The sequence below is a fragment of the Lepidochelys olivacea genome (genome assembly GCF_965140295.1).
Source record: "Lepidochelys olivacea isolate rLepOli2 genome assembly, chromosome: 6".
NCBI classification, from domain to species: Eukaryota; Metazoa; Chordata; order Testudines; family Cheloniidae; genus Lepidochelys; species Lepidochelys olivacea.
The window spans coordinates 3,835,568-3,848,854 of record NC_140416.1 but is presented as its reverse complement, the minus strand read 5'-3'; the positions used below and the strand labels follow the sequence as shown (position 1 = coordinate 3,848,854).

Here is a 13,287-nt window from a genome sequence, read left to right as displayed (position 1 = left end):
CCAACTCCACAGTCAGAAATGACTCTCAGCCAACATAAAACAGAAGGATTATTAGTCGACAGGAACAAAGCATAGAACAAAACTTGTTTGCGCAGAAATCAGTGACTTTCACCCAAGTCCATCTTGGGGAGTCCTGGGCCAGGCGGCCTGGGCTCTCTCCCCTGAGCGACAAATTTTGGAGGGGTCTTTTCTGTCCGCTTTACCTCTCCAGCTAAGACTATGGAACCTCCTGGGAAAGATAATGAAGAGCCTGAACTAACATTTGTTCATCGAAAGGACGATATCACAGGTATTTCTGGGCAGCATTTTCATTTGTTATCAGCCTGATCACTTAGGTCCTTCCTTGTTTGTGGCAAACACGCTGCAGGGGTGGTGAAGGGGCATTGTCTCACTGTTCTGAAATGGAATTGGAGTTTGTATAACCAGATGTTCAAGCCATTTTGAAGCATGAGAGCAAAGCAGAAACTTAAAATCGTTATGTAAATGGCCCTAGTTTGAAACCTGCTATTGGGTGACTTTGCTCCTTGTAGTTTCCTGTTCAGCACGCAGGGCTCACTATAAAAAGCAGCCCGTAGGTGCATGCAGCATGCGTGGCCACTCTTCTCCCACTTCTCTGGGGTGTCTGGAGAGAGGAATGGTGGAGAGAGGGGTGGCTTAGGGAAGCAGATGACGCCTTTAGAGCAGGGGCGGGTATACTTTTTGGCCTGAGGGCCACATTTGGGTGGGGAAATTGCATGCAGGGCTGGGGCAGGGGGTTGGGGTGTGGTGTTCAGGAAGGGGCTCAAGGCAAGGGTTTGGGATGCAGGAGGGGTTGGGGTGTGGGCTCCGGGGTGGCAGCGGCATGCACTGGGGTCAGGGCAGGCTCCCTGCTTGCCCTGGCCCCGTGCTGCTCCTGGAAGCGGCCGGCACCAAGTCCCCGTGGCCCCTGGGGAGGGGAGGGCAGAGGGCTCCGTGCGCTGCCCTCGCCTGTGGGTACCTCCCCCGAAGCTCCCATTGGCCGTAGTTCTCCGGAGCTGCAGGGGACAGTGCCTGCAGGCGAAGGCAGGGCACAGAGTCCTCTGCTCCCGCCTCCCCGCCAGGGGCCACAGGGATGTGGTGCCGGCTGCTTCTGGAAGCAGCATGGGGCTGGCAATCCTGTAGGCTGGTTCCAAAGCCCTGACAGGCTGGATTCGGCCTGTGGGCCGTAGTTTTCCCATCCCTGCTTTACAGCCCACCTATGCTGTAGCCATAGATGGGGGGAGGGGATATGCCCCCTTTTACGAGCCTGGGACTCTGCCCATTCATGGCCAGGCTGGTGGATCAGAACACAGATCCTGCCCCAGCTAAGAAGTTGAAAGAGGGTATGAAAATGATCATTACTTTAAATTGAACTAATGTAAACGTATTTGTGTCAAAAGATGTAAAAGGGCCTTTGTGAATTTCATACAGACAGAGGCGACAGTGGGGGGCATGCCGGGTCACGTGCCCCCCAGATTTGCTGGTTGGCTTGTACTGAGCATTTTGTAAAAGAGGCTTAAGCATCGCTGCAGACAGCTCAATGGAGACCGCGGTTCAACATGTAGAGTAGTCAAAAGCCAGGAAAATGTCAGGATATCTAAGGAATGGGATGGAGACTATGACTATTATGGGGGAGACATCAGATAGCAATGTTAAAATAGCTTTACAAGTTCTTTTTCTTAGCGCACGAGACAGTCAGTCTGAAGAAACACTGTATTATTGCTAGTTTTGTGATGCAATCTCTTTTGGGTGGAGCTGTTGCAAGTAACGGGAGAGTTTCCCCTTCCTGTAGCTGGCAATATTCTGGGGCGGGGGGGCTGTACATGCTCTGTGCATTTTTATGACAGCCTAGCTGGCCTGAAGGAGCCAAAGGACCAGGAGGAAGAAGGCTCAGGAAGTCTGCGGTAGTGGGACTAGAACTCAGTTCGCCCGACTCCCAATCTTTTGCTTTAACAACATCCTTTCTAAGTGGGAAAGCTGGGGAACAGGGAGGTCCCCAGGTCTTTGGGAAGGAGACAGAAGGCCCCTTTCCCCAAAGGGTAAAAAGAAAGAATGGTCTGACCCAAATAAGGAAAGCAGAAGGAGAAAATATTTAAATGTGTTAACACCAGTTTTTCAAAAGCACCCCAGGGTTTTAAAAGTGTAAGTCCCATGTGTCCCGCTGAAAGTCAATGAGACTTGAGTCCCTAAATCCCTGAGGAACTTTTGTAAATATCAGTACTTAGACACATCCTGTGCCAGTTACTTCAGTGCTGGGTGGGGAGGGTGCAGAATCTCCCCGACCAAAGATCCAGACTTGATAAACACACTCAGTTTTGAGAGGATTTTTACATTAATTCAGCTAGTGTCTCCTTGCTTGTCAGGTGATGATGATGATGATGTAATGAGGGTGGAAATGTCTTGTGGACAAGCTACGGTTCCTGCTTCCTTAACAGCTTGGTGCCGAAGTCTGTTAGACCAGGTAAGAGAACACAGAAGGCAGTCAGAAAAGCCATACTACGTGTTTTTAATATATTTGGTTTCTTCCAGAGATATGTCCCTTGATATATTGAAATGTTCTGTCAAGTGGGAAAACTGTCTTCAGCTGGTAATGTGGGGCATTCTGAGGCCTTGGCTACACTTGTGAGTTAGTGCACAGTAAAGGAGCCCTGGGCGCACTAGCCGACGCCCCGACCACACTGGCAAGGCACGTAGAGCGCTCCTGGTACTTCACCTCGGCGAGAAGATTACCGCCGGGTGCGCCTTGGCTACCACGCCCGGGCCTTAGCGTGGACAAGGTGTTGCATTACTGCGCTCTGATCGGCCTCTGGGAACGCCCCATCATCCCCTTCAGTCAAGGGGCCACTCTTGCCATTGTTGTGAACTCGGCTGTAGGAATGCGGATGTGCCCTGTCAAAGCTCCGTTTCTGACAGCTGGCTGCTTATCTGCTCCGAGACAAAGCAAACCATTACTGTGGAATGGGGTGTGTGTGAGTGTGAGTGTGAGAGAGAGAGGCGGGGAGGAGGGGGAGTCTGCTGCTGTCTGAACTTACAAGACAGCACACTGATACGCTCTCAGCCCCTCCCAAACCCACTCTCTCTCCCCCCCATACACACAACACACTCCACCCCACCCCCCATTTGAAAAGCACGTTGCAGCCACTTGCGTGCTGGGATAGCTGCCCATAATGCACCGCTCCCAATGCCGCTGCAAGGGCCACAAATGTGGCCATGCCAGTACACTGGCAGCTGTCCGTGTGGACAGACTGCAGAGCTTTCCCGACTGCGCTCGCCGAAGGCTGGTTTAACTCAAAGCGCTCTACAGCTGCAAGTGTAGCCAGGCCTTGAGACCATTTACTGTTATTCCCCTCCCATCCCGTGCTTCCCTCCCCACCCAGGAGAAATAAGCAACTACCTGTGATGCAAAGAGATCATTCTTTCCAGTGACAAGAGAACTTCAGAACATTCAAAGGGTCCATTGCAAATGAACAACTGAAGTCCAGATGCTATTTTTAAAGCCTTTGAGTTCTTCGAACGTTTTGAGTCTGCAAAATTGGGCTGGAAATGTGACAAGAGATCCAGCAATTCCTGGGCTGGGTTGGAAAAGCTGTACGAACAGCCTTTTGAACATTGCGTTGGTACTTTGGGTTGTAATGATATTGTAATGTCAGGGGTACACAAAGCAATGAGGTGAGATCACATTATATACAAAACACTGAACACAGCCAGAGCCCTGACACAGCAGTGACTGACTTCCTTAGAGCCGGCAACAGGCAGCTTCACCTGCCACCCCACTTGGTTTCAATTCCCACTCCCTGCCAGCACCTAGAAGTCTCCCTCCCACTGACAGCCAGGTAAAAGAGGAACTCCGTCAAATGGAGACGATGCATGTAACTTCCCAAGTAGATATTCCAGCAGAATGGTGTGCTAGTGACAGGCCCAAAACCCAAAGATTCAGATCCATGTACAATTTTTTAAGCTTGATGAGAATCTCTGAGGGAAGAGACATGTACCTCAATGTGTAGAACATACGTTAGAACAACTTGCAATCCTGCATCTTGGCAGGGGGTTAGACTAGATGATCCCTGCAGTCCCTTCTAACCTTATGGTTCTCTGATTCTATGAATCTGGAGACACAAAAGTCCTCTCAAAATGCCATGCCCAGTTGCAGTTCTTTTGAGTAGCCATAGACTCTACACTACTAATTACTTCTATTACACCATTTGGAAATTTTTGTTTTAGTCAACATCCATTCGGCATATCATCTGCCTTTGAACACTTTCAAAGGAAGATGAACCTTTCCAGGAATTATGACTTCTGCCAAATCATAGAATTCTAGAAGATATTAGGGTTGGAAGGGACCTCAGGACGTCATCTAGTCCAATCCCCTGCTCAAAGCAGGACCAACACCAACTAAATTATCCCAGCCAGGGCTTTGTCAAGATGGGCCTTAGAAACCTCTAAGGGTGGAGATTCCCCCACCGCCCTAGGGAACCCATTCCAGTGCTTCACCGCCCTCCTAGTGAAATAGTGTTTCCTAATATCCAACCTAGACCTCCCCCACTGCAACTTGAGACCATTGCTCCTTGTTCTGTCATCTGCCACCACTGAGAACAGCTGAGCTCCATCCTCTTTGGAACCCCCTGTCAGGCAGTTGACGGCTGCTAACAAATCCCCCTTCACTCTTCTCTTCTGCAGACTAAACAAGCCCAGTTCACTCAGCCTCACCTCATAAGTCAATATGCCCCAGCCCCCTGATCATTTTCATTACCCTCCGCTGGACTTGCTCCAATTTGTCCACATCCTTTCTGTAGTGGGAGGCCCAAAACTGGACACAATACTCCAGGTGTGGCCTCACCAGTGCCCAACAGAGGGGAATAATCACTTCCCTCGGTCTGCTGTCAATGCTCCTACAAACGCAGCCCAATATGCCGTTAGTCTTCTTGGCAACAAGGGCACACTGCTGACTCATATGCAGCTTCTCATTCACTATAATCCCCAGGTCCTTTTCTGCAGAACTGCTGCTTAGCCAGTCGGTCCCCAGCCTGTAGCGGTGCATGGGAGTCTTCCATCCTAAGTGCAGGACTCTGCACTTCTCCTTGTTGAATCTCAGATTTCTTTTGGCCCAATCCTCCAATTTGTCTAGGTCACTCTGGACCCTATCCCTACCATCTAGCATTTCTACCTCTCCCCCTAGCTTAGTGTCATCTGCAGATGACACTAGAAGTGGTTCGGGACTATTTAGAAAAACTGGATGTGCACAAGTTCATGGGGCCGGATGTGTTGCATCCGAGAGTGCTAAAGGAATTGTCGGATGTGATTGCAGAGCCATTGGCCATTATCTTTGCAAACTCATGGCGATCGGGGGAAGTCCCGGAAGATTGGAGAAAGGCTAATGTAGTGCCCATCTTTAAAAAAGGGAAGAAGGATGATTCTGGGAACTACAGGCCGGTCAACCTCACCTCAGTCCCTGGAAAAATCATGGAGCATGTCCTCAAGGAATCAATTCTGAAGCACTTAGACGAGAGGAAAGTGATCAGGAACAGTCAGCATGGATTCACCAAGGGAAAGTCATGCCTGACTAATCTAATTGCCTTCTATGATGAGATAACTGGTTCTGTGGATGAAGGAAAAGCAGTGGATGTGTTATTCCTCAACTTTAGCAAAGCTTTTGACATGGTCTCCCACAGTATTCTCGTCAGCAAGTTAAAGAAGTATGGGCTGGATGGATGCACTACAAGGTGGGTAGAAAATTGGCTAGATTGTCGGGCTCAACGGGTAGTGATCAATGGCTCCATGTCTAGTTGGCAGCCCGTATCTAGCGGAGTGCCCCAAGGGTCGGTCCTGCGGCCGGTTTTTTTTCAATATCTTCATTAATGATCTGGAGGATTGTGTGGATTGCACCCTCCGCAAGTTTGCGGATGACACTAAACTGGGAGGAGTGGTAAATACGCTGGAGGGCAGGGATAGGATACAGAGGGACCTAGACAAATTGGAGGATTGGGCCAAAAGAAATCTGATGAGGTTCAACAAGGACAAGTGCAGAGTCCTGCACTTAGGACGGAAGAATCCAATGCACCGCTACAGACTAGGGACCGAATGGCTAGGCAGCAGTTCTGCAGAGAAGGACCTAGGGATGACAGTGGATGAGAAGCTGGATAGGAGTCAGCAGTGTGCCCTTGTTGCCAAGAAGGCCAATGGCATTTTGGGGTGTATAAGTAGGAGCATTGCCAGCAGATAGAGGGACGTGATTGTTCCCCTCTATTAGACATTGGTGAGGCTTCATCAGGAGTACTGTGTCCAGTTTTGGGCCCCACACTACAAGAAGGATGTGGAAAAATTGGAGAGAGTCCAGCGAAGGGCAACAAAAATGATTAGGGGACTGGAACGCATGACTTATGAGGAAAGGCTGAGGGAACTGGGATTGTTTAGTCTACGGAAGAGAAGAATGAGGGGGGATTTGATAGCTGCTTTCAACTACCTGAAAGATGGGTCCAAAAAGGATGGATCTAGACTGTTCTCAGTGATAGCAGATGACAGGACAAGCAGTAATGGTCTCAAGTTGCAGTGGGGGAGGTTTAGGTTGGATATTAGGAAAAACTTTTTCACTAGGAGGGTGTGAAACACTGGAATGTGTTACTTAGGGAGGTGGTGGAATCCCCTTCCTTAGAAGTTTTTAAGGGCAGGCTTGACAAAGCCCTGGCTGGGATGATTTAGTTGGGATTGGTCCTGCTCTGGGCAGGGGGTTGGACTAGATGGCCTCCAGAGGTCCCTTTCAACTCTGTTATTCTATGATTCTACGAGATGACACTGTGGATAAAATGGATACATGCAAATTCTCAAGGGACAGAATGAAGTTTTTAGATCAAATTATTGATGAGACGTGGTCAAAGTGGACCCAAAAAGTGTGCAAACAATAACCCAGGGTGAGCATAAGAATTTTAGAGACATACCTAGATCTTATGGACATGAATGACCCGTGCAGGGAAGTACCCTACCTAGCAGAAAGCCAAAATTCTTCACTCTGCTCTCTTGAGGAACAAAAAGATCCTGGTACTGTAGACCTATACAGAGCTAAGTACACTCAGAGATAAAATAAAGCTTGAGCACCTTGCCACATTTAGTTTTCCATAGCCCAAATAAACACCAGTTTCAGCCAATGCATTATCCTACGAACCTGATGTAGTCCTCCCTCAGGTACAGGCGCCAACTGTTTGCGGTACTGGTGGGTGCTCAGCCCCACCCCCCTGCCCTGGCCCTGCTCCGACTCCATGCCTGCCCCCAGTCCAACCCCTTCCCCGAATCCCCACCCCGGGCCCGCCTCTTCCTCGAGCGCTCCGCATTCCCCCTCCTCCTCCGTCCCTCCCAGCACTTGCTGCCGCAAAACAGCTGTTTTGTGTGGCAAGCGCTGGGATCTAGAGCCTCGGCGTGCTCAGGGGTGGAGGCGGAGGCGAGCTGGGGAGGAGTGGGGAGGGGAGCTGCCGGTGGGTGCAGAGCACCCACCAATTTTTCCCTGTGGGTGTTCCAGCCCCAGAGCACCCACGGAGTCGGTGCCTATGCCTTCAGTCTTCTATAAATATGGCACCCAGGGGGACATGCCTCACCAATACTCCCCAACACACCTGCAGTGTGGATCTCGCTTCCTCTAAAGGCTTAACCACATAGAGGTTTAACAGGTCTGCTACAGCCCCTGAGCTAACAGACATTGGTCAGGCAGCAGAGGCTCTTGCTTTTAGATGCAGAGGTTCCTGGATTCTGTTCCCCACTGCCAACAATCCACCCAGGAGCACTGCATTACAAGAGGCAGCTTGTAGTTGGCCCTGAGTTATATGGCTCCTGAAGATCAGGATGGGCTTCCCCAGCCAGAGGAATGCATAACAAGAAGTAGATGAATGCCCCCGAAAGTTATGATCCACTGCAAAAAGGGATGGGGAAAAGAATAAAAATTCAGATCATGTTATCAAGCCGTGTTGAGCACTTTCAGATGATCCTAACATAAATCAATATGTTGCTGAAGAGGCCCAGAGCAGCTATCCCGAAATCAACGCAAAAGCACATTCTCAAACTGCACGAGGACTACCGTGTTCTTCATGAGTCCTGCTTCCTAAATCTCAGTCTTTTGGTGCCGTGAATGCTGGTTCAGTGAGCTAGTCTTAAGTTTAAGAAAGAAGGCAGGCTGAGTGGATGAGAACCTGAAGTTCCTCCACACCAAGGAGAGCATCAGGTGGATTAAACAGCCAACTGCGGCTGGAATTGCTCTTTGCAGTTTTCCAAGCTCTGCACATACAGAACAGATGAGAACAAAACAGCAGACAGACAAAACAGGGAAAGAAATGTTAAATACTAAAAGAAAGAAGAGTAATTTTATAAGTAGCCCCACAAAACAGCACACATGGCCAGAATGGAGACCACAATCAGAGTCATCAAAGCAATTTTTCTTCAAATCACTGATTCCCCCCCCCATTTAAATATGAGCTTTTCCCCGTGACTTTGTTCTTTTTGCTTCAGGAAATATTTCACAAATATACTCCTTTAAATACATTTATAAATATTTCACTTGGTGATGACTCAGTGACACATTCATAAACCTCAGATTAGCAAGTTATTTAAAAAAAACCCAACCTTCACTTCCCATTAAGGTTATGACCATATATACTTCAACAAAGTGAGAGAAATTAAGAATTAAGCTGCTCCAGAAATCAGAGAAAGCACCATTTTTTTCTGACTGTTTTTATCACTTCCATCACTGGAATCACCACCTCCAGAATCTCCACTAGACCCAAGTTCCAAACAAGTAAAACAAACAACTCTATTAAGATGGAGTTAACGCTGACCTTAAGAGTGGTTTGTAATATGGCACAAGTTTCAAATTTCACAGCTTTGCCTCTTTTACTTCTCTGCTTTCCTGGCCTACAGGGTCACTTGAGGTTTCACTGCCCTGCTGATGTTAATGGGGAGAAATGTGGGAAGGAATGGTCCTATCCGGAAGTCCGTCGGAATGCTTTACTCACTGAAACAGAGCAACAGAACTTTGAAGAAAAACTTGCAAAGTTTGCAGCTAAATATTACCATGACTTCAAAGAGGTGAGCACGGATCCCTACTGCTCCTCTCCTCTTTCACACCTCTGCCTTTGTTTTATTCATGATGGCACCTTGTAGATAACAGTGAAGCTGAGCTGCTCCTGCTGGTGCTGTTGCGGCAGCTTCCATGTTGCGCCATGACAGTGATGCTACCGGTTACTGATCCAGGGCACCCCAAGGAGAAGACATCCTGTATCCAGCTGTTCCTCTGCCCAGCCTCACATAGCCCACATCCCTAACAGAGCAGGGGGACATTCAGCTTATTTATGCAGCTGGACATGTGCAGGAGATGGAGCTTAAAAAAAACCAGACAAGCCTTTGGGAAAGTTATCTTCATACACAGCAGACAGAGAACGGTCTATCTCCTGAAAGGTGACCTGCAGAGGAAAGCACTATTTCAAGGGCCTCTGTACATTCCCATTCATGGGATGGTGTGCCTGACAACTCAAGTTTCCAGAACCTTCTGGAAAGCTGTGTCCATTGGGCCTCCACAAATGCCTTCGATAGGTTGATAGATTTTGTCAGGCTTTGGTGTGCACTGTGCGTGCAGGGCTCTTAAGCCTAGAAAAACACCTGTGCTTACTCCCCTTCCATCTTCTTGGAGCTGGATTCATCTTTTCTGCCTTGGGGTGATCCATGCTCCAGCACAGTGCTCATTTGCCAGACGTTTACCCCTCAAGCTTCCTGGAATGGCAGCCAGGCCTGTCTTACTGGGGAAACCCTTAAGGCCAAGGCAGGCCCTCTTAAAGATAAAGATGCTGTGAAGGGCCCAGGACGACCCTTTTCAGCACCAACACCCATGTTCTTACAATGGGCTAAGCCATCACCTCCAGCCTTGGCGTCTGCACTGACCTCCAAGCAGCGTTCCAATGCAGGGCTATGGAAGTCTCCCTAATGTGGGAGTCCCAGGTATGGCCTGGTTCATCTCCCACTAACCCTGTCCACTTCTGCTAGGGTTCAGTGCCAAGCCTCCTTTTAAGGTCCTGACTTCACCAACGCACATGTCCTTCTGTAGGCAGAGCTGTCCCTCAGCCTTTCAGCACAGGTCTCTCTAGGTGTCTCGAATACGGACAGTTCCAGGAGTAGCTAGGGAGAAGGGTTTCAGAGCGGGAACCGTGTTAGTCTGTATCAGCAATAACAAATATGAGTTCTTGTGGCACCTTAGAGACTAAAAAATTTATTTGGGCATAAGCTTTTGTGGGCTAAAACCCACTTCATCAGATGCATGGAGTGAAAAATACAATAGGCAGTTTATATATATTACCCTGTTGCCAAGTCTGTCCGCATATCTATTCAAGGGACACCATCATAGGACCTAACCACATCAGCCACACCATCAGGGGCTCGTTCACCTGTGCATCTACCAATGTGATATCTGCCATCATGTGCCAGCAATGCCCCTCTGCCATGTACATTGGCCAGACTGGACAGTCTCTACACAAAAGAATAAATGGACACAAATCAGACATCAAGAATTGTAACATTCAAAAACCAGTTGGAGAACACTTCAGTCTCCCTGGACACTCAATAACAGACTTAAAAGTGGCCATTATTCTACAAAAAACCTGCAGTTTCAAGGAGAAACTGCAGAACTGGAATTAATTTGCAAACTTGACACCATCAAATTAGGCCTGAATAAAGACTGGGAGAGGCTGGGTCACTACAAAAAGTAATTTTCCCTCTGTTAATATTCACCCCTTCTTGTCAACTGTTGGGAATAGGCCACTTACACCTTGATTGACTTGGCCTTGTTAGCACTGAGCCCCCCAGCTTGGTAAGGCAACTCCTATCTTTTCATGTGCTGTAATATATATACCTGCCTTCTGTATTTTTCCACTCCATGCATCTGATGAAGTGGGTTTTAGCCCACAAAAGCTTATGCCCAAATAAATTTGTTAGTCTCCAAGGTGCCACAAGGACTCCCCATTGTTTTTAGGGAGAAGGGTGCACTCCTGTCAAGTAGGAGTTCACCACCACTGTTTATGGAGGCCAGGGATCTATTGCTTAATATACTGCAAGCCACTCTTCAGGACAGGATTGTCCTATATATCAGCCAGGAGCTTCTGGCTCCTGAGAAGGGGAGCTGGCTGACAGTAAGGAATGGCCGATGTAAGGAATGGCCGATGTAAGGAATGCAGCGTCTACACAGACACTGTGTCACCCTAGCTGCACCGACATAAGCCCTATGCCTTTTGTTGAGGTGGTTTTATTATGTCAACGTAGCAGGGGAGTTACATCAGCAGGAGGAGCATTTCAGTGTGTACACCTCCACTGTTTTGTCGACAAAAAAGTCAGCTTTTGTTGACAAAACTATATAGTATAGAAAAGGCCTAAGACTTGATGTTCTTGATATTTCTGTGGCAAATAATCAAAAACAATAAGTGTTTCTGGAGAGGAAAATACCCTTTCAGACCTTCATTATAAATCATAAAGAAGTCAAAAGGGCACTGTGGTGTGCGGGACTCACCCCTGCAGCACCTCCTGCCGGTCTCTCAGGGAATTAGCTCTTCCAGCCTTTGGAGCACCCTCTGCAGGCTGCTGGCCCCCACATCCTTCTTGAACCCCGGTGCCCCTTTTACCCAGGGTGCTTCCCCCTGATAGTTCCCCCACAGATCTCTGAGTCTCCCCTCCCTGGGGAACCCCCACCCACTATCCCCACCTCACCTCAGTCTTTGGCTACTGCCAGTCACCGCTGAGCCCCCGCACACTGAGGTGGACTGCAGTGTATAAGCCAATCATGACAGGCAAGGGGGTTTGGACCTGCTGCCTCTGCCTACCCATGGGCTTCCCCCCTGCAACCCCAGTACCCTTTTCAGCTTTACACTAGGCCTGCAGCCTGTGAGGTTTCCAGGCTGAAGCTCCCCAGCCCTGCTCCACCTTGGGTACCCTTGTCTGCTCCCCAGCAGCCAGGCCCATCTCCCTCCCCAGCTAGAGGTGACTGTCTGCTCCTGGCCCACTGCCCTCTTATAAGAGCCAGCTAAGCCCTGATTGGGGCGTGGCCACAGCTGAGCCTGCTTCCCCCCAGTCAGCCTGGGGACTGGTTGCTCCCAGCCACAGGCCTCTCCTGGGCTGTTTTAAGCCCTTTAAGGCTGGAGTGGGTGACCACCCTCCTGCAGGCACACACTCATCTTTATGGGTGATCTGTAAAATGGGAAGGAACTCCAGAAGTGATGTAAATACCATTTTGTGTCACTTTCTTTTGGAAAAGGATGGAGTAACATTCTCACTCACGTCTGAAATTTGTTTTTTCTCTAAGTGTCCCAATTGCAAAAGCTTTGTGGAACGCCGTGATCTGAAAAACCTGAGGGTGGTCTGTATCCTCTGCCATTCGCTGAAGGGGGACGTCTTTGAGTTCTGCTGGCAGTGCCTGAAGCCCTGGAAAGGTGCTGGAGCACCCTCTGAGAGGTGTGAAAATGAGGGATGCAAGCACCAGTCCCTGGAAGTCTTAGCAAACTGCAAGCTGAAGGATCTTCCAGGAAGTGAAATAAAAAAACTGTCCCTCCGTCCGTGCTTGTCCCACCTGTGGGAGACTCATTGAACACATAGAAAAGTGCGAATATATTGTATGTCCACAATGTCAAGTTGAATTTTGTTTCGCTTGCCTTGAAATTGCTCGTAACTGCCAAGCCAGCAAAGGTGGTGCCTATTTTAAATACTGTGCAAAGCCACTAGCTCCAAAACAAACACAAATTCCGGTATGGGCTCAGAAATAAGCAAAATTGTTCCAGCCACACAGGCCAGGGAGATTGGGAAAATGCCCCAGGGTCAGTACCCAGCTTCACGCAGTACTCCCGAATGCTACGTTATCCCTCCTGTCAAATTAAGCTTGATGGACAGATAAGAGATTGATAGAGAGTCAGGACAAGCCCATCCCCTCCAATGACATTTTTTCCAGGAAGGATAGTGTGTGTTGTGGGGGATATTATAGGTCTGCTACACCTGATATTTAAGCCATATGTGAAAAAAGAAAAATGCTTGTAATCTAAAATTTATATGCCATTTTTGTAGCTTGTTTATGATACTGGAGAACCCATGTAATTAACAGATACTTAGATTTTGCTGGTTCATAAATTCATAATCATAATTATATTTCCCCTCTCTACAAGGTGGCTAAGGCTGAACCAAACTTGAACAAAACCAAATACAAATGTTTTTGTTTTCATAGGCTTAGGATAAAGAGGTTCGATCTTGGCTTTTAAAGTATTTTGTCTAACTGAATGAAAAACCACT

General features: G+C 48.5%; 1 protein-coding gene across 1 annotated transcript; it reads left to right on the top strand.

The window, feature by feature from the left end:
* Nucleotides 1-219: 219 nt before the first annotated feature.
* Nucleotides 220-12,595, top strand: LOC311522635 (uncharacterized protein; the record flags this gene model as incomplete). Its single annotated transcript, XM_084632093.1, has 4 exons — nucleotides 220-289; nucleotides 2,361-2,458; nucleotides 8,893-9,060; nucleotides 12,314-12,595. The coding sequence occupies 4 exons, from the start codon at nucleotides 220-222 to the stop codon at nucleotides 12,593-12,595; spliced, it is 618 nt and encodes a 205-aa protein (XP_084488219.1).
* Between the last annotated feature and the right edge of the window lie 692 nt (nucleotides 12,596-13,287).